Genomic DNA, 22,500 nt, shown 5'->3' with positions numbered 1-22,500 from the left:
CATTGTCATCACACATCATCGCAGGTCATCGTCATTATGCACACATTGTCATCACACATAATCGCAGGTCATCGTCATTATGCACACATTGCCATCACACCTCATCGCAGGTCATCGTCATTATGCACACACTGTCATCACACATCATCGCACACCCACCCTCCCACACACCAGACTAGAGATGCCAAGGGTGACCGTTTCCCCGGTGAAGTTGTTGCTGCAGCACACACACACACACACACAGACACGCACGCATACACACAACACACACACACACGCATGCATGCACACAACACACACACACACACACACACACACCCTCCCCCAACGCCCACACACCAGACTAGTGAAGACGAGGGTGCCCGTTTTCCCGGTGACGTTGCTGCAGCACACACACACACACACACACACACACACACACACACACGCATACACACACACACACACGCATGCACACACACAACACACACACACACAAACCCTCCCCCAACGCCCACACACCAGACTGGTGAAGACGAGGGTGCCGGTCTCCCCGGTGACGTTGTTGCTACGGTACTGCCGCTCCCCACTCAGCGACAGCAGCACACTGGACATGGGCTGTCCGGCCTTGTCCACCACCTGGACACACACACACACACACACACATTTACATGTATACACACATCACCAACACATGTACGATCTTCTTCTTCTGCATTCGTGGGCTGCAACTCCCACGTTCACTCGCATGTACATGAATGGGCTTTTACGTGCATGACCGTTTTTACCCCGCCATGTAGGCAGCCATACTCCGCTTTCAGGGGTGTGCATGCTGGGTGTGTTTTTGTTTCCATAACCCATCGAACGCTGACATGGATTACAGGATCTTTAACGTGCATAGTAGATCTTCTGCATGCGTTTACACACGAAGGGGGTTCAGGCACTAAGCAGGTCTGCACATATGTTGACCTGGGAAATCGTAAAAATCTCCACCCTTTACCCACCAGGCGCCGTCACCGTGATTCGAACCCGGGACCCTCAGACTGAAAGTCCAACACTTTAACCACTCGGCTATTGCGCCCGTCACATGTATGATATAGAGTCTTCTTCTTCCTCGTTTGCCTCCAATTAGATGAGCAGCCCGGAGTCCTCGATGAAGGCTGCCGCCCGTCGCAGCTCCTCCAGGGTGCTGTACAGTTTGGCTTCCACTGCTGTCGGTGTTGGCCAGTACTTCCTCCTGCATGCTGCATGCGTCCAAGTCTTGAAGGATGTGGTCGGTTGTCATTGGTCCCTCACCACAAGGGCACTCTCCACCCTGTCCAATGCTGATACAGAGTGAGTGGAGTGATGGCCTAGAGGTAACGCGTCCGCCTCGGAAGCGAGAGAATCTGAGCGCACTGGTTCGAATCATGGCTCAGCCGCCGATATTTTCTCACCCTCCACTAGACCTTGAGTGGTGGCTGGGCGCTAGTCATTCAGGTGAGACGATAAACCGAGGTCCCATGTGCAGCATGCACTTAGTGTACGTAAAAGAACCCACAGCAACAAATGGGTTGTTCCTGGCAAAATTCTGAAGAAAAATCCACTTCGATAGGAAAAACAAATAAAACTACACGCAAGGAAAAACATACAAAAAAATGGGTGGCGCTGTAGTATAGCGACGCGCTCTTCCTGGGGACAGCAGCCTGAATTTCATACAGAAATCTGTTGTGATAAAAACAAATACAAATACTAATACAAATACAGTGTGCATGAGAGTCTGGGTTTGAAATTCCAGTCTCGCCCTTTCTCCCACGCTTGACTGGAAAATCAAACTGAGCGTCCACTCATACAGATGAGACAATAAACGGAAGTCCAGTGAGCTGCACCTACACTGTAAAAGAACCCATGGCAACAAAAGTGTTGCTGCTGGCAAAATTCTATTTCAGAAGAAATCCACTGTGACAGGGTACACAAATACATACGCATTCGCTCAAGGCCTGGACTAGCTCGCTGGGTTTTGCTGCTGGTTACGCAACGTGCCCAGGAGGTGCCGTCTAATTGTCTGAATGCAGTGACGCCTCCTTGATGGGTGCAATAGCCGAGTGGTTAAAGCGCTGGACTTTCAATCTGAGGGTCCCAGGTTCAAATCTCCATAACAGCGCCTCATGGATAAAGGGTGGAGATTTTTCCTAATCTCCCAGGTCAACTTTTGTGTAGACCTGCTTGTGCCTGAACCCTCTTCATGTGTATACAAGAGCAGAAGATCAAATATGCACGTTAAAGATCCTGTAATCCATGTCAGCATTCGGTGGGTTATGGAAACAACAACATACCCAGCATGCACACCCCCGAAAACGGAGTATGGCTGCCTACATGGCGGGGTAAAAACAGTCATACACGTAAAAGCCCACTCGTGTGCATACGAGTGAACGTGGGAGTTGCAGCCCACGAACACAGAAGAAAAAGAAGTATACACAAATTACCACCACACACACACACACACATAAATACACACATCACCAGCACACACACACACAGATACATACATCACCACCATATACACATACATACACATTATATAAAATTATGCGTATCCATATCAGTGACTCCATGTGTGTAAAGCTCTTAGAACTTGGTCTCTGACCCAGCACAGGCGCTGTAGAAGTATCCATATCAAATCAAATCAAAATCAAACTCAAACTCAAAACCACACAGCTTTCAGAGGAAAAAAACGCACCTGAACGGAGATCTCCCCTAGCTTGAAGGCTCGGAACAGGCCGGCTGTTTTGGCATCGGAGGTGATGACGTAGCCAGACTTCTCAGCTCCCACGCTGTACTTCACGTCACCGTGCAGAGGTCCCACCCTGAGGACATGACAGCCACAATCAGCACAGGACTGACCCCCTAATTTGTGTACCGTTTTTGGAAAGTGTTGACCCCCAATCTGTGTACCATTTGTAGGAGTGGTGACCCAAATTTGTGTACACCATGTTTAAAAAAACAACCACCCCAATTTGTGTACTATTTTTGGAAGTGCTGACCCCAATCTGTGTACCCTTTTGGAAAGTGCTGACCCCAATCTGTGTACCATTTTTGCAGAGTGGTGACCCCAATCTTTGCACCCTTTTGGAAAGTGATGACCCCAATTTGTGTTCCATTTTTGCAAGTGCTGACCCCAATCTGTGTTCCGTTTTTGGAAATGCTGACCCCAATCTGTATACCATTTTTGGAAGCAGTGACCCCAATCTGTGTACCATTTTTGCAAGTGCTGACCCCAATCTGTGTTCCGTTTTTGGAAGTGCTGACCCCAATCTGTGTACCATTTTGGGAAGTGGTGACCTCAATCTGTGTACCATTTTTTGGAAGTGCTGACCTGTGTACCGTTTCTGATAATGGTGACCACTAGATGTGTCCCTTCTAGCAGTGACTATAATCTGTGTACCATTTTCCAAGGTGACCCCAATCAGTGTACCATTCTGGGAAGTGGTGACCTTAATCTGGTGCAGCATTTTCTGCGTACCAGTTTTGGAAGTGGTGACCCCAATCTGTGTATCATTTTCTGGAAGTGGTGACCCCAATCCGTGTACTGTTTTCCAAAAAGACCCCAATATGTGTACCATATTTGGAAGTGTTGACCCCCAATCTGTGCACCAGTTTTGGGAAGTGGTGACCTCAATCTGTGTACCAGTTGTAAAAGTGGTGACCCAAATCTGTACACCATGTTAAAAAACAACCACCCAACTTGTGTACCATTTATGGAAGTGCTGACCCCAATCTGTGTACCAGCTTTGGAAAGTGCTGACCCCCAATCTGTGTGTACCATTTTCCAAAGCAACCCCAAAATGTGTACCATTTTCCAAAATGACCTCAATCTGTATACCACTTCTTGAAGAGACCCCAATCTGCATGTACCATTTTTGGTGGTGGTGGTGTGTCCATCGAGATCGATGATGACCATCGTTGTCATCCAGCTGGGGGATGGGGGGAGGGTGGTGGTGGGGTGGGGGGGAGGATGCTCATGAATCTATCTGTGAATGCGCAGATGGCTGAATAGTCCAATCTGCGCACGAAATGTTTGCTGACAGTTGGGGCAGACAAAGACAGGCATATCATTGTCAGCCATTTTTGGTAGTAGTGACCTCAATATATGTACCAGCTTTGTGTGTGACCACTATTTGTATACCATTTCTGGAAGTGACCCCCACCAAAAAAAGTGGCACTGCATTGTAGCGACACACTCTCCCTGGGGAAAGCAGCTCAAATTTCACTCATAGAAATCTGTTCTGACAAAAAAAAAAGAGACAAGAGAGAGAGAGAAAAAAAAAAGACAATTCAATACAACATACAAGCCAAGCCGAATGCACTGCAATACAATAATTACAATACATCACAATGCGGTGCAATACAAACCAAAGCCTTAAAAAAACCAACACAGTTTCCACACACACACACACACAGACACCTACTTGTACTTCCCGCTGGCGTCTGTCGCCAGGATGACGGGCTCCATGGACCCGTCTTCAGCAGTGACGGTGATGGTGACGCCCTCTAGTGGGGGCTGGACCTGCCCCATGATGAAGACGCCTTTCCGGCCCACAAAGCTCGATACTTCTCCTGGGCACGAGTCTGGAGGGGTGGAGGTTGGGGAAAGGAGATGCGGGGCAAGAGGAAGACACACAGATTTATTGTTAACTCTTTCACTGCCATGTTTCTGTGCGAAAAACGCACACTAGTGCCAAATACTTTGGGTGGGGGGCAGCAGGAACACATATTTATCATAAACTCTTTCACTGCCATGTTTCTGTGCGAAAAACGTACACTAGCGCCAAATATTTTGGGTGGGGGGGCAGCAGGAACACACAGATTTATCGCTAATTCTTTAACTGCCATGTTTCTGTGCGAAAAACGCACACTAGCACTAAATACTTTGGGTGGGGGGCAGCAGGAACACACATTTATCATAAACTCTTTCACCGCCATGTTTCTGTGCGAAAAACGCACACTAGTGCCAAATACTTTGGGTGGGGGGCCAGGAGGAACACACATTTATCATTAACTCTTTCACTGCCATGTTTCTGAGCGAAAAATGCACACTTGCGCAAAATATTTTGGGTGGGGGGGGCAGCAGGAACACATATTTATCATAAACTCTTTCACTGCCATGTTTCTGTGCGAAAAATGCACACGAGCGCCAAATTACTTTGGGGCGGAGGGCAGGAGGAACACACATTTATCATTAACTCTTTCACTGCCAAGTTTCTGAGCGAAAAAACGCTACCCAGCGCCAAATTTTCTCTTGTTATTTTTGTAGATACAATGCTCTCAGTCTCACAGGTTTCGGTTAATGTCAAACTAACAATAATTACAATACAATACATTGCAAGGAAGACACATTTATCATTAATTCAACTCTTTCACAGCCAAGTTTCTGAGCGAAAAAACTCTCCCCAGCACCAAATTAAAACTTTTTTTTAGATACGATGCTCTCTGTCACACAGGCTTTGGTTCATGTCGAAACAACACAATGGACTTCTTCCCTTCAAACTCGGGTCAGAGGGCAAAGGTTAGTCACTGTTCTATTGGCGTGGAAAACTGACCACAGCTGTCAAGCTTTGTTACAATGTGAAAAATGGTCTTATCAACATGACCCCTTGATGTCGACCAATGTCGCCTTTGGGTGTATGAAATAGACTCAGTCAGTACGGCCAGTCCTCTCTTCTCCTCTACACAGACCCCTCGGATGTCCAGTGGGTGTCTGAATGACCCAACCTTTAGCTTCCATCGTCAGAATTGTGGTATTCTTTGTCAACATTCACCTCTTCAGTATAAGAGCCTTCCACTTGCAATATTTTGATGATGGTAATTGGGCTGAAACGCTGTTAACGTCGTCTCTTTCGCCGTTCGTATGGAGAGAGTTAAGTAAACCCTTTTGAGTGCCAACCCTATTTTACACTCAGTGGCAACTATTAGCCAAGGGATGTTTGATCATAGAGGGTAATAATATCCCCCCCACCCCACCTTCCACAATAAAAAAAGAAAAAAGACCATGCAAACTACTAAAAGGAAGAATATACAACCTATGCTTTTCTGTGAAATGAAAATAACACACTATCCAATTTTGAAAATTTCACATGAATCTGATGATCCACCGACAGCAAAATTCATAAAATAACACCGACGGACGTTTCTGCCCTCGGGCATTCAAGGGGTTAAACTAAAGGTCCCACAGCCTTTTATGGCCGTCACGGCAGTGAACTCACACCCACTGTGTCTACTCTTTGGCTGGGAAGAGGAAAATTGGTGGGGGTTTAGGGGGTGGGTGGGTGGCTGGGTGGGGGGACAATTATCTCCTTTTGCCCTTTTATACACCCACTACCACGCACACAAACTCCCTCACCTCCATCAATGACCATTTCCACCTTGCTGGGGTAGAAGAGAACTTTGCTGGACTTCACAGAGATGTCCAATTGTTCCCCTGACCTGCACACACACACATGTACACACACACACACACACACAAGGTACACACAAACACACACATACACACACATGCACACACACACACACACACAACAGGATGTGTAACACCAACAGAGGTATAAGTGTGCATGCACGCATATAAGATACAGGCAGCCGTTTCTCTCTCACTAAGTAATACACGGAAGCATGCACACACACACACACTCACACACACACACACACACACTGCACATACACAAACACACTCACTCACACAACATACACAACACACCCACCCACCCACACAACATACAAACACAGCCATTCTGCTTAATTTATCATCCCAGATTACAAAAAATCGTAAAAAAGGAAAAAAAAACAAACCAATGCTTCAAAGCCAAACAAAAAATACATAAGGCCATTTATGCAAATAACACTGCAGAATGGGCAGCTAGTGCCCATCCCAGTGTTTACATCTCACTACCTACTCGCCAGAGCAAAACAGCACAGACAGTAGTACATTATAGACTGCGGAAAAGAGAAAAAAAGTGTCAAGGCTTGCTTGAAAAAAAAAAAAAAAGGGGAATGGACTGGAAAGGCAGAAAAAGGAGACAACAGTGAAGAAGAAAGAAAAAAAGGCAGAAACAAAGAGAGTGATAGAAACGAGGAAATTTCTAGAACAGAATTTCCAGAAATAGTAAAGAGTGGTAACTCTCTCCACACACAAGGCACATAACTTCAAGCCAATGCTGCCTACGCTACCAATTCAGATAGCACACAGGTAAATAAAAGGTACATTGGAACAAACCCAGACACTTCCTCAAAAAAGGAAGCGCCGGGCTTGCTCTTATACCGATCATTTGACATGTGCACACAGCAGCAATGACAGAAGAAATGTGCAAACACAAATTAGCTTTTATTCAAGACTGGCATAGCCACTTTAATCCTGAATAAGTCACACACACAGAACACACGGAAAATACAGAACAAACACATGGTTGCCTCGGTTGTTATTAATCTCAAGAATTTCCAGAAGGTGGGGATGCTATTTAGATTATACTGAAAGACGCCCAGCATCTCCACAGGGGGGGGCGGGAGTGGGGGGGGGGGTGGAGGGTGGGGGGGGGGATATAAGCTGAGACATAAGGGAACTGAACAGGTCATAACAGAGCAAAACGAGAAAAAAAAAAGATCATACTTGGCCCAGTGGGAGAAGGTGTAGAGAAAAGGTCTCTTCTCTTTCCCGTCTTTCCCAGAACTGCTGCTGAGGGCCAGTGGACCAATCACAGAGGCTGTGTCTTCCACCGATGACCTGCAAAAAAAACGGCACACACACAGCTCCACTTTCACCGTACCTCAAGTAGGCGTCACTGATATTCAGACAAATCCATACACGTATGTGTATACATTATACCACATATGCTAGGCTTGATGCTTCTGACCAACAGCCACTATGGTGATTTTTGTTGTTGTTGCTGTTGTTTTTTTTGTGTGTAATAACTGTGTCATAGATTCATCTTTGGATTGAAGAAGAAAAAAAAAAGGAAAAAAGTTACTTGATACTTTAGTGGACAGAGATAAAATTTTGGTGCTGAACTGTAATGTGATTCAGCACTGTGTAATCCTCTCCCCCCCCTCCCCCACCCCTCCTTTCCGTCTTCACCATCCTACCCCCCTCCCTCTACCTTCATCCCCAAATGCAACCATCCCCCAACCCCCCCTCCTGTCTCCTCTCTCAATCCTCGCCTGATGGTGACGGTGATGTCGTCAACTTCCTCCTCCTTCACTCTCCCTCCATCCTTCCCATTCCCTCCCTGTCCATCTCCCCCCCCCCCCTTCCCCCCAACTCCATCCTCACCTGATACTGATGGCAATGTCGTCAATTTCCTCCTCCATCTTCACCACCCCTTCCCTCTACCTCCATCCTTCCCATTCCCTCCCTCTTCATCCTCCCCCCCTCCCTTCCCTGATGGTGACGGTAATGTCGTCAACTTCCTCCTCTGTCTTCACCATCCTTCCCCCTCCTTCACTCTCCCTCCATCCTTCCCATTCCCTCCCTGTCCATCTCCCCCCCCCCCCCCCCCCAACTCCATCCTCACCTGATGGTGACGGCGGTGATGTCGTCAATTTTCTCCTCCGTCTTCACCATCCTTCTCCCTCCTTCACTCTCCCTCCATCCTCCCCCCCCCCCCATGTCTCCTCTCTCCATTCTCACCTGATGGTGACGGTGATGTCGTCAACTTTCTCCTCTGTCTTCACCATCCTTTGCCCTCCTTCACTCTCCCTCCATCCTTCCCATTCCCTCCCTCTTCATCCTCCCCCCCCCCCCCCCCTTCCCCCCAACTCCATCCTCACCTGATGGTGACGGTGATGTCGTCAATTTTCTCCTCCGTCTTCACCATCCTTCCCCCTCCTTCACTCTCCCTCCATCCTTCCCATTCCCTCCCTCTTCATCCTCCCCCCCCCCTTGCCCCCAACTCCATCCTCACCTGATGGTGACGGTGATGTCATCAATTTTCTCCTCTGTCTTCACCATCCTTAGCCCTCCTTCACTCTACCTCCATCCCCAATGCACACACCACTTCACCGTCCAATACCTCCCCCCCCCCCCCCCCCCCCCCCCAATTCCATCCTCACCTGATGGTGACGGCGGTGATGTCAAATTTCTCCTCCATCTTCACCATTCTTCCCCCTCCTTCCCTCTACCTCCATCCCCAATGCACGCACCACTTCACCGTCCCATACCTTCCCCCCCCCCCCCCCCCCAACTCCATCCTCACCTGATGGTGACGACGGTGATGTCGTCAATTTTCTCCTCCGTCTTCACCATCCTTCTCCCTCCTTCACTCTCCCTGCATCCTTCCCATTCCCCTCCCTCTTCATCCCCCCCCCTACCCCCCCCCCCCCCCATGTCTCCTCTCTCCATTCTCACCTGATGGTGACGGTGATGTCGTCAACTTTCTCCTCCGTCTTCACCATCCTTCTCCCTCCTTCACTCTCCCTGCATCCTTCCCATTCCCCTCCCTCTTCATCCTCCCCCCCCCCCCCTTCCCCCCAACTCCATCCTCACCTGATGGTGACGGTGATGTCGTCAACTTTCTCCTCCGTCTTCACCACCCCTTCCCCCTCCTTCCCTCTACCTCCATCCCCAATGCACGCACCACTTCACCGTCCAATACCTCCCCCCCCCCCCAAACTCCATCCTCACCTGATGGTGACGGCGGTGATGTCAAATTTCTCCTCCATCTTCACCATTCTTCCCCCTCCTTCCCTCTACCTCCATCCCCAATGCACGCACCACTTCACCGTCCACCCCCCCATCCCCCCACGCACCACCCCAACTCCATCCTCACCTGATGGTGACGGTGATGTCGTCAACTTTCTCCTCCGTCTTCACTGACCCGGTCGCCAGGTGCTGGATGGCTGTCAGGGTCAAGGTCACCGGGTTGGACCTGTTGCGCGTACAAACACTTCCACATGTCACACCGTTAGAGAGAGCCACATCGGCTGCGGTTCCGTCATCACACACACAAAACCACAACCACACACACACACACACCTACAGGAACACACACACACACACACACACAAAACCACAAACACACACCCACAAAAACACAAACTCACACACACAAAACGACAAACACACACCCACAAAAACACGAACACACACACACACACACACACAACCCCCACTCACCCTTCACACACCTACACAAACACACACACACACACACAAAACCACAAACACACACCCACAAAAACACAAACACACACACACAAAACCACAAACACACACCCACAAAAACACAAACACACACAAAACCACAAACACACACCCACAAAAACACAAACTCACACACAAAACCACAAACACACACACACAAAAACACAAACCACACACAAAACCACAACCACACACACACAACCCCCACCCACCCTTCACCCACACACCTACACCTGTACCCCCCCAAATTCAAGTCTTACGTGTCATAGGTGTACACTTCCTGCTCAAACTTGTGACAGGAATCCGGGATCAGCTGGTAGACGCCAGACTGCGCCAGGCAGAAGCGGTTAGTTCCCTTGTTCAGCTGGAAGGACCCCACGCTGCCAGACTTCTTCTCGTGGGCAAAGTTCTGCAAGGCGCCGTGTAGAATGGGTTAAAAAAAACAAAAACCAACACTCGGCACACTTTTTGTTCTGTGCTGTGCTGTGTTGTGTTGTGTTGTACTGTGCCGAGATGAGCTGCGTTGTTGCGTTGTTCTTTTATGCTGTGCTGTGTTGCACTGTTTTGCATATGAAACGTACCCAAACCTCCAGTCATCACCACAGACCTATCAGGGTAATGGGGTGGGGTATGAAACGTACCCAAACCTCCAGTCATCACCACAGACCTACCTATCAGTGTAATGGGGTGGGGTATGAAACGTACCCAAACCTCCAGTCATCACCAGAGACCTACCTATCAGGGTAAAGGGTGGGGTATGAAACGTACCCAAACCTCCAGTCATCACCACAGACCTACCTATCAGTGTAATGGGGTGGGGTATGAAACGTACCCAAACCTCCAGTCATCACCAGAGACCTACCTATCAGGGTAAAGGGTGGGGTATGAAATGTACCCAATCCTCCAGTCATCACCACAGACCTATCAGGGTAAAAGGGGTGGGATATGAAACGTACCCAAACTTCCAGTCATCACGACAGACCCACCTATCAGGGTAAAGGGGTGGGGTATGAAACGTACCCAAACCTCCAGTCATCACCACAGACCTATCAGGGTGACGGGTGGGGTATGAAACGTACCCAAACCTCCAGTCATCACAACAGACCTATCAGGGTAAAAGGGGTGGGGTATGAAACGTACCCAAACCTCCAGTCATCACCACAGACCTATCAGGGTAATGGGGTGGGGTATGAAACGTACCCAAACCTCCAGTCATCACCACAGACCCACCTATCAGGGTAATGGGGTGGGGTATGCAACGTACCCAAACCTCCAGTCATCACAACAGACCTATCAGGGTAAAGGGGTGGGGTATGAAACGTACCCAAACCTCCAGTCATCACCACAGACCCACCTATCAGGGTAATGGGGTGGGGTATGAAACGTACCCAAACCTCCAGTTATCACCAGAGACCTACCTATCAGGGTAAAGGGGTGGGGTATGAAACGTACCCAAACCTCCAGTCATCACCACAGACCTATCAGGGTAATGGGGTGGGATATGAAACGTACCCAAACCTCCAGTCATCACCACAGACCTATCAGGGTAATGGGGTGGGATATGAAATGTACCCAAACCTCCGGTTATCACCAGAGACCTACCTATCAGGGTAAAGGGGTGGGGTATGAAATATACCCAAACCTCCAGTCATCACCAGAGACCTACCTATCAGTGTAATGGGGTGGGGTATGAAACGTACCCAAACCTCCAGTCACCACAGACCCACCTATCAGGGTAAAGGGGTGGGGTATGAAACGTACCCAAACCTCCAGTCATCACCACAGACCTATCAGGGTAAAAGGGGTGGGGTATGAAACGTACCCAAACCTCCAGTCTTCACAACAGACCTACCAGGGTAATGGGGTGGGAGATGGAGCACTTGAGGATGTAGCCGTTGTGGGCGAAGCTGACACCAGACACGTCCCCCTCCCCCACCTCCAGCTCCAGAGTCTTGTTCTTCCAGCACCACGAGTCCTGCACCATCGTCACTGAAACACACACACAACCTGCAGGCATCACAACACCCAGGTATGCCTTCCCCCAAATTCACTTTTCAGATACCCCTCCACTTCTGTGCTTGGGGTAAGTCCTGTCAATGTCTTCATCAGTGTCAGCAGACTCATGGGGGGCTGTTGTTTGAGGGACGTGGTGGCGGTCTCCACCCTGGGAGGGACGCTCACTCAGTCTGGCTCCGTGACTAAGCCATTATTGTCGTTATTAGGGGGCTTAGTAGGTGGTGTCCTAAGTATGTTAAATCAGAACAGGCACCGCTGAACACCACCGAAGTGACTCAGCAGCAGTGCAGGGTCTCCTCTGGTGTGTGGCCCCCTGGCGACCTAACATTGATGGTTTCCTGTGGACTGCCGACGCTGGAACTGTGACGGACGAACCCGGATGTGGCCGTGTATGGGGGAATCTAAATGAGCGGCGTGAGAGTAATGCCACTGAAACGGTGCAGATGATGGGGCAGCAAAAAAAAAAAAAAAAAAATCGCTTTTCAGGATCAACACACATTAGAATCAGGGACAGAGTATTAACTTCTGGAACATCTCAGCAAACATAACAACAGTCGTCTGACAGCCAGAAGCATCATGCCTCCACTTTCAAAAGGCTGTCCGCATTCAAAATGTTGATGCTTACCCGCATGGCACATAAGTCTTGCAGAACTTACTTTGCCGGTGAAGGAAAATCAAGCAGACTTCCACAAAATGGCTTCGGTACAGTTTGGACAGTTCCAGCTTTTCACAAAGTGGCTTCCGTAATATTCGGCAGCATTTCCGTAAGTGTTAATGAAGTGTCTCCGGCAATGATCGGAAAACCATCCATGTGAACTCTTGTACCCACTAGATACCAAGGAAAAAAAAACGTTATTGTGTTGTTGTTGTTTTAATTTTCCAGGACAAGCAGCAAATATCTGTATTTCAGGGACACCCTGTCCATTTTATCAATTATCCGGGACAAATACGGGTCCTCAGTAACCATAGGCATGCCTGCAATGCCCCCAAAATCATGTACCATCGTCACTGAAATACACAGCGCAGGCATCACAATACTCCAGTACTGGAGTCATGAGATCTATACTTTATAATTTGCTTAGCCTTTACTGGAGAGAAAAAAACAAAAAAAAACAAAAAAACACCAACATGCGCCTTACTCTCACCTTTGTACTTTCCAGGCAGGATGTTCTCGAACACGAAGCTGGCAGACCCTTCCCCACTCTCCTTCGCCTGACACAAAACAAAACAGCACAATGTAACAACCATCATGAACATTATCATAAAGATGATGATGACGATAACGATGTCAATGAAAAAGATGATCCAAACTAAATCATAACCCTTCTCCTTCACCTGACACACAACACCACAGTCCAATGTAACAACAACCATCATGTATATCATCATAAAGATGATGATGATGACGATAACGATGTCAATGAAAAAGATGATCCAAACTAAATCATAACCCTTCTCCATTGCCTGACAAACAACAACACAGCGTAATGTAACAACCATCATGTACATTATCATAAAGATGATGACGACGATAACGACGTCAATGAAAAAGATGATCCAAACTAAATCATAACCTTTCTCCTTCGCCTGACACACAACACCACAGTGCAATGTAACAACAACCATCATGTATATCATCATAAAGATGATGATGATGACGATAACGATGTCAATGAAAAAGATGATCCAAACTAAATCATAACCCTTCTCCACTGCCTGACACACAACACCACAGTCCAATGTAACACACTTCACTTCACACAGAAAAATCTGTTGTGACCAAAAGAGAAATACAATGCAACAAAAGAGGCCCACACGTCCCCACAGACAGTAGAACTGACCTTGACCAGGACCTTAGCGTCAGAGCGACCAATGGCATCCAACGACACTTCCAGCTCACCGCATTTCTCTGAAAGATAAAAACATGGATGGGAACTGGGGCCCTCGGTCCAAAAGCACAAATCAAACAATTCAGAAAGATTCAGATTCAGATGGTTAATTCATTAAGGCCACAGCCACATATGAATATGGGGCGATAACAACAATATAGATTGATACCAGAAGTATAGCATTATGACGTATCTCTCAAGTAAAAAGCTTTACATAAACATAATGCCAAATTACATATAATTCCATCACCCGTAGACGCCATCAGCAAATCAAATTGAAACAAGAAAGGCAAGGCCTTCAAGACTCTCTTGTGATACACTTTAAAAAAAAATCCAAGTTTTTATGTATTGAGTATAATGCATTTACTGTTATATTTATATTTTTTGTATTCTCTAAACTTGGCACTTTGATCTGATATTCGACCCAACAAAGGATCTGTCATTATTATCATTTTTTGTTCAAACAGGAACTTCTTTTGCTAAGCATGGAAGTTTTATTTATTGCAAACGTTTTGGTGTAGGTAGCAGAACAAGGGAAATTACTCTGCTGGGGAACTTAGTTTGCTTTAAACTGATCTTTCTCATCTTAAACATTACATTTTGAAATTGTACTCAATACATAAAAAGCTTGGATTTTTTTTTAAAAAGTGCATCACAAGTGAGTCTTGAAGGCCTTGCCTCTCTTGTTTCAAAATGTAATGTTTAAGATGAGAAAGATCAGTTTAAAGCAAATTAGCTCCACTAGCATTACAGAGTAATTTCCCCTTTTTTACTATCTGCACCAAAACGTTTGCAAAATAAATAAAAATTCCATGCTAGCAAAAGAAGTTCCTGTTTGAACAAAAAATGATAATAATGACTGCTCTAGCTGTTGGGTCAGAATATCAGATCAAAGTGTCAAGTTTAGAGAATACAAAAAATATAAATATAACAGTAAATGCAGTTTGCATATAATTAGGCTTCATTCTTTATTTTTTTGTGCCAATCCCAGAAGCGCAATATTGTTTTAAACAAGATGACTGGAAAGAACTGGATTTTTCCTATTTTTATGCCAAATTTGGTGTCAACTGACAAAGTAGTTGCAGAGAAAATGTCAATGTTAAAGTTTACCACGGACACACAGACACACACACACACACACACACACACACACAGACAACCGAACACCGGGTTAAAACATAGACTCACTTTGTTTACACAAGTGAGTCAATAAACAGGGATTTGTATAATATTTCTTTGGAATAAATTTTTCAAGAAAATCATACAAAATGGGACATTTCAAAACAAATTGCACTTCATCTTCAAGCGATTCTTTACACAGTGGTCATAAAGGTCAGAACTTTGTACATTTTCAATTCAGAAAGAAAACATCAGAAAGAAAACAAATGTTCCGATGCAGCACAAAATTTCTCCACCCATGTCCAATTCCTCATCTACTCTCTGTACCCACTGCTCGAATGTGTATGTGTGTGCTGAAAAGAATGAATGTATGATACGTGTCTAAATCACTATGTGGTGACAACAGACTATAAAGCAATCGAAAGAAGAAGAAAAATGCAACTGTTTTGTGAAAAACTGTTAGTTTGATTATTCTTAGATTTTTTTTAGAAGAATAAATATATTTTTCTATTAAAGATTTGGGCTTCTACGTGAGGGTGTCCATGACTTTGTGTGTGTGTGTGTGTGTGTGTGTGTGCGTGCATGTGTGTGTGTGTATGCATGTGTTTGACACAGTAAAAGACCGACTGTATATGTGTATGTGGTGTGTGTGTTTGTGTGTGTGTGTGTGTGCGCGCGCGCGCACGTGTGCATGCGTGCGTGTGTATTGTATGTGTATGTGTATGAGAGTGTGTGTGTGTATGTGTGTGTGCACATGCAGTTTATCGGTATTGATGCAATTGCATGCATACTAGCACATTCATACATCTGTGTGCACATACATGTTCACTCGTATGTACATGAGTGGGCTTTTACGTTTATGACCGTTTTTACCCCGCCATGTATGCAGTTATACTCCGTTTTCGGGGATGCGCATGCTGGACATGTTCTTGTTTCCATAACCCACCAAACGCTGACATGGATTACAGGATCTTTAACATGCGTATTTGATCTGCTTGTGTATACACATGAAGTGGATTCAGGCACAAGCAGGTCTGCACATCTGATGACCTGGGAGATCAGAAAAATCTCCACCCCTTTACCCACCAGGTGCCGTTACCGAAATTCGAACCCGGGCCACTCAGACTGAAAGTCCAACGCTTTAACAACTCAGCTATTGCGCCCGTCAAATCTGCTGCAAAACCATAGGTTATGCTAAAACTTGGAACCTGAAAAAAAAAAAACCCACAAAAAAACAAAAAAAAACAAGTCTCACCCATGCAGGTGACGGTTCCCGACACTTTGGCCCGGAACTGGGAGAAGCTGACATCCATGATGGGCCGGTTGGTGATGACCACCGCGCGCTGAGAGGGCGCCAGTTGTAGGCCGGCTGCCAGCTCCACTTCGCTGACATGAACCTGACGCACACACACACACAGTACACTTTCCTGAACCTGACGTACACACACATATGGTACTCACTCCTGAACCTGATGTACACACACACAGTACACACTCCTGAACCTGATGCACATACACACAGTACACACTCCTGAACCTGATGCACACACGCACACAGTACACACTCCTGAACCTGACGAACACACACAGTACACACTCCTGAACCTGATGCACACACACACACACACAGTACACACTCCTGAACCTGATGCACACACACACACACACACAGTACACACTCCTGAACCTGACGCACACACACAGTACACACTCCTGAACCTCACACACACACACACACACACACACAGTACACACTCCTGAACCTGACGCACACACACACACAGTACACACTCCTGAACCTGATGCACACACACACACACAGTACACACTCCTGAACCTGACGTACACACACACACAGTACACACTCCTGAACCTGATGCACAAACACACACACAGTACACACTCCTGAACCTGACGTACACACACACACAGTACACACTCCTGAACCTGACGAACACACACACACAGTACACACTCCTGAACCTGACATACACACACACACAGTACACACTCCTGAACCTGACGAACACACACACACAGTACACACTCCTGAACCTCATGCACACACACACACACAGTACACACTCTTGAACCTGACGAACACACACACACACACATTACACACTCCTGAACCTGACGCACACACACACACACACAGTACACACAGTACACACTCCTGAACCTGACGAACACACAAGCACAGTACACACTCCTGAACCTGACGGACACACACACACAGTACACACTCCTGAACCTGGCGAACACACACACACATTACACTCTCCTGAACCTGACGAACACACACACACACAGTACACACTCCTGAACCTGACGAACACACACACACACATAGTACACACTCCTGAACCTGACGGACACACTCACACATAGTACACTCCTGAACCTGACGTACACACACACACAGTACACACTCCTGAACCTGATGTACACACGCACTTTCACACTCCTGAACCTGATGTACACACACAGTCACTGGTAATAACATTCTGATTTTAATCTGTTTCGAACTCTCTGTGATTTCCTGAATTCGTTTTTAAGTCATCGATGTGTGCCAATTTCGAACAAAAAATATGGATACTTCATCATCTCACTCTACGATAGCATGAGAAGGGAGCAGTTTTAGATTTTGTCTGCAACTAACTTGTTAGCTTACTGATAAGTTTTTGAAGTTTTCAGTCAACAAATTCTAACATTTGTTTTTTGACGATTTCATTTCTTACCCATACAAATGGGTCAACATTAGGTGGGTTATGGAAACAAGAATATACCCAGCATGCAAACCCCCGAAAACGGAGTATGGCTGCCTACATGGCGGGGTAAATAAAAAACAAACAAACAGTCATACACGTAAAATGTTACATGTCTGTCTGAGTGTGTATGTGTGTGCGTCTGAAATCAGATTGAATGACACAGGAAACGAATGATGAGCGCCCAGTGGCAGCCGTCAGTCGGCTCTACCCAGGTAGGCAGCCTGTGGTGCAAATGTCCCTGTGTATGTAAAGCGCTTAGAGCTTGGTCTCTGACCAAGGATAGGCGCTATAGAAGTATCCACATCAATCAATCAATCAACTGTGACAAAAGTCAGGGGAGATAACCAGCAGTACTCAGTGAGTTAATGACACAGGCCAACAGCACCTTTCATGACAAATTGTAAGAATATACATAGTATAAACAATTTTCAAAACAAAAAAAAACAACCCAAAAAACCCCGATGATTTCATTCACAAAGTACCAAAGGCAAATAAAAAAAAAAGTCTGCCATAATTCAGATAGACGAACACACATACGCAACACAAACACACACACACTCATCCACACACCCATCTAACAACACTTATAGTGAACAGAGATCTCACACTCATCCACACTCTCAAACACAACATAACACAACACACATGACGCTTTCTCTCTCTCACACACACACACAAACACAAACCCACAAACACAAAAACACACACTCACTCACACACACACACTCACAGGCACACACAGCAGCAAAAAAAAAAAAAAAAAAAAAAGGACAAAGAAAGAGACAAGCAACCCCACTCACGTTGAAAATGTATTTCCCTGGCTTGACCTTGACACAGAACTTGCCGTCAGCGTCCGTCATTTTGGAGATGGCCTCTGACCCTTTGCCCTCCGGGCTGTAGATGATGCGACGCTGGCTGGTCACTGCCGCAAGGCTCTCTGGGATGCGGTCGATGGTCACTTTGCCGCACACGTTAAAACTGAAAACCCCAACAACAACAGTAAGGTCGGTTCAACCTTTTCTCCGTCCCTTATACGTGACGTGTGTGTGTGTGCGTGTGTTGTGTGTATGCGTGCATGTGTGTGTGTGTGTGTGTGTGTAGAAGATGACAAAGTTATGATTCATATACTGCATGTAAAAACGGTCATACACGTAAAAGCCCAATCGTGTACAGGTGAGTGAATGTGGGAGTTGCAGCCCACGAATGAAGAAGAAGAGGAGGAGCAATGTGTAAGCACATCTTCTTCTGCGTTCACTCGTATACACACAAGTGGGCTTTTTACGTGTATGACCGTTTTTACCCTGCCATGTAGGCAGCCATACTCCGTTTTCGGGGGGGTGCATGCTGGGTATGTTCTTGTTTCCATAACCCACCGAACGCTGACATGGATTACAGGATCTTTAACGTGCGTAGTTGATCTTCTGCTTGCATATACGCACGAAGGGGGTTCAGGCACTAGCAGGTCTGCACATATGTTGACCTGGGAGATTGTGTGAGCACAGCAATAAGCTTTAAGCTTGCTGATGCTCCTTTTGTCTTTGTTTGCATTGTAATCATAAGTACTGTTGAACAATCTTCTTCTTCTGTGTTCATGGGCTGCAACTCCCACGTTCACTTGTATGTACACGTCGACTTTTACGTGCATGACTGTTTTTACCCCGCCATGTAGGCAGCCATACTCCGTTTTTGGGTGTGTGCATGCTGGGCATGCTTTTGTTTCCATAACCCACCGAACACTAACATGGATTACAGGATCTTTAACGTGCATATTTGATCTTCTGCGTGTGCATACACATGAAGGGGGTTCAGGCACTAGCAGGTCTGCACATATGCTGACGTGGGAGAATGCAAAAATCTCCATCCTTTACCCACCAGGCACCCTTACTGAGATTCAAACCTAGGACCCTCAGATTGAAAGTCCTGACGCTTTAACCATTCAGCTATTGCACCCATCAAGTTGAACAATCAAAAGATTATTCAAACCCCCCCAAAAAACCACCACCACTGACTCAGTGGCCACGATGTCTGGTAGCTGAGGGGTGTTGGGCGTGATCTTGACAGAGCTCTCCGGGAAGAAGATGTCATCTGCCGTCACGCTCAGCGAGTATGTGCCCGTCTTCATGTTCTCCAGGTGGTACGTGCCCGTGGCGTCCGTGGTGGTGGTGGCAACACCGTTGATAAGCACTGTCGCCTTGGCGATGCCCACGCCCTGCGGGTGATGAAATCAATGAATGAATGAATGAATAAGGAAGAAGAGGAGGTAGAAAACGAGAAAAAGAACAACAACAACAAGAGTACGCATTATAAGCTTCTGCTTGTTCTACTCAATTCTTATTTATTTATTTATTAGTTTATTTTATTTTGTTTTATTTCATACCCCCTCAAGGCCTAAGTGTGTTGGGTTACGCTACTGGTCAGGCATCTGCCTAGCAGATGTGGTGTAGCATATATACATATGGATTTGTCCAAACACAGCAACTGATCTGGTTTGTAGTCAATGTTCTGATGTTTCCTTTATTACTGCTTTGCATTGTCTTGAAGTGAATGATGGAGTCTCCCGTCGGTCCGACGGATGAGTAGGCAGGCAGGCTTATCTGTCGGTGTGTGTCCTCATATGGGAGAAGAGGCCGATTCTGGATGCGCAGCACTTCCCACACGTGTTGCAAGGGAAAACGTCTCCAGAAGTTGAGCCCTGCTTCCTTCGCTCACGCTTCTCCTTAATGGCCAGCGTTCTCTTGTTTTCAAACGTCTTTATGCCACTAGAGCACAGCATCCTCCAGTGCCAGCGGTCAAGGGCATCAGTTTCCCAGGAAGCGATATCTATGTCATGGGCTTTGAGGTTTGTCTTCAATGGTGTCCTTGAAGCACTTGCAGGGTCTTCCAAGTTCACGGTGGCCTTCCTTCAGCAGGCCATACAAAAGCATCTTTGGGATCCTGCTGTCTGTCATGCGAACATGTCCTGAAGTGAATAAAATGTCTTTAAACTAACAAAGAGGAAGAAGAAGAAGAAGAGAACAACAATAACAAGGTTAACACAGCGTCAAATCTGGTTTGAAAAATCAGTTCATCGTATCATTCACCCGTCCTGATTCCAGTTCAATGATTGTTAAAAAAAAAAAAAAAAGCAAAACAAATCAAAGTGCTAAACATGCTGGTAATTCATACGCATGCACACAAACAACCGACAGGGATGAATTAAAAAAGCAATAATAAAAATATTTTTTAAAGTACACCACACATGTGAAGTGATGGCCTAGAGGTAACGCGTCCACCTAAGAAGCGAGAGAATCTGAGCCGCACTGGTTCGAATCACGGCACAGTCGCCAGTTTCTCCCCCTCCACTAGACCTTGAGTGGTGGTCTGGACGCTAGTCATTCGGATGAGACGATTAACTGAGGTCCCGAGTGCAACATGCACTGAGCACACGTAAAAGACCCCACGGCAACAAAAGGGTTGTTCCTGGCAATATTCTGTAGAACAATCCACTTCAATAGGAAAACAACAATAACAATAACAAAAAAAAAAACAACTGCTGGCAGGTAAAATTACAAAAAAAGGGTGGTGCTCTCAGAGTAGCGACGCATTCTCCCTGGGGAAAGCAGCCCGAACTTCACACAGAGAAATCTGTTGTGACAAAAAAGAGTAATGCAACAGAGTACAATACAATATCGAACGCTCATCGCTGGATCCGAAGCTCGAAATTTTACACAGTAACAAAGATTCCATACAACAATATAATACAGTACAATTTCAATACAATCTCATCGTCAGATTGCCTGACAAGGTTCAAGGTCACTCTTACCTTCTCACTCTCCATCACACGTCCGCTAACAGAGAAACCAGCCACCTCAAAGTTTTTCTGGAAAAGGAAAGAACAGACGTTACAGGAACGTTTTGTAATCATTATGTGACGGAGTGTCATATTAGCTTTCATGGCAGTAGACTAGTTAACTGCTACTTTTGTTAGATCATGCGTGTTGCGTGTGTGTGTTTGTGTGTATATATCAAACTAAGTGTGTGTGACAGAGTGTCTACACGTCTGTACATCTGTGTGTGTGTATATGCACAAATGTGTATTCACCTCCATTTGTGTTCTCGTTTCCATAACCTACTGAGCATTGACATGGGTTACAGCATCTCCGACGAGCGTATTTGATCTTCCACAAGCGTGCACATACAAAGGAGGTTCAGGCGCTAGCAGGTCTACACATATGATGATCTGGAAGATTGGAAAAGTCTCCACCAGGTGTGCCGAAAACTGGGGACTGAACTTGAGAAACTCGGGTGATAATCCAGTGCTCTAACCATTCGACCAAGTGCACCCGACACTCAGTGGGTGTGACAGAGCATCAGCTCCTTCTTCTTCTTCTGCGTTCACTTGTATGTACACGAGTGGGCTTTTACGTGTATGACCGTTTTTTTACCCCGCCATGTAGGCAGCCATACTCCGTTTTCGGGGGTGTGCATGCTGGGTATGTTCTTGTTTCCATAACCCACCAAACGCTGACATGGATTACAGGATCTTTAATGTGCGTATTTGATCTTCTGCTTGCATATA

At 46.3% G+C, this 22,500-nt stretch overlaps 2 protein-coding genes across 2 annotated transcripts in view; both read right to left on the bottom strand.

The window, feature by feature from the left end:
• Nucleotides 1-105, bottom strand: part of LOC143277347 (BOS complex subunit NOMO1-like) — a 15,266-nt gene extending 15,161 nt beyond the window's left edge. Inside the window, exon 1 of the mRNA XM_076582132.1 lies at nt 101-105. Within this exon, the coding sequence (XP_076438247.1) occupies nt 101-105 (5 nt within the window). The remainder of the gene's footprint in view (nt 1-100) is intronic.
• Nucleotides 1-22,500, bottom strand: part of LOC143277449 (BOS complex subunit NOMO1-like) — a 77,377-nt gene that overhangs the window by 39,958 nt on the left and 14,919 nt on the right. The window contains exons 10-23 of the mRNA XM_076582273.1: nt 21,745-21,801; nt 19,952-20,151; nt 18,743-18,920; nt 16,427-16,568; nt 14,005-14,072; nt 13,309-13,375; nt 12,000-12,136; nt 10,408-10,556; nt 9,774-9,872; nt 7,619-7,732; nt 6,359-6,441; nt 4,428-4,587; nt 2,699-2,825; nt 502-618 (exon numbers count right to left, since the gene is read on the bottom strand). Coding sequence (XP_076438388.1) covers nt 502-618; nt 2,699-2,825; nt 4,428-4,587; nt 6,359-6,441; nt 7,619-7,732; nt 9,774-9,872; nt 10,408-10,556; nt 12,000-12,136; nt 13,309-13,375; nt 14,005-14,072; nt 16,427-16,568; nt 18,743-18,920; nt 19,952-20,151; nt 21,745-21,801 — 1,698 coding nt within the window. The remainder of the gene's footprint in view (nt 1-501; nt 619-2,698; nt 2,826-4,427; nt 4,588-6,358; nt 6,442-7,618; nt 7,733-9,773; nt 9,873-10,407; nt 10,557-11,999; nt 12,137-13,308; nt 13,376-14,004; nt 14,073-16,426; nt 16,569-18,742; nt 18,921-19,951; nt 20,152-21,744; nt 21,802-22,500) is intronic.

Source organism: Babylonia areolata, chromosome 34 (genome assembly GCF_041734735.1).
Source record: "Babylonia areolata isolate BAREFJ2019XMU chromosome 34, ASM4173473v1, whole genome shotgun sequence".
Taxonomy (NCBI): Eukaryota; Metazoa; Mollusca; class Gastropoda; order Neogastropoda; family Buccinidae; genus Babylonia; species Babylonia areolata.
Note: the sequence above shows the minus strand (reverse complement) of the source record. Positions and strands in the feature narration are given on the sequence as shown.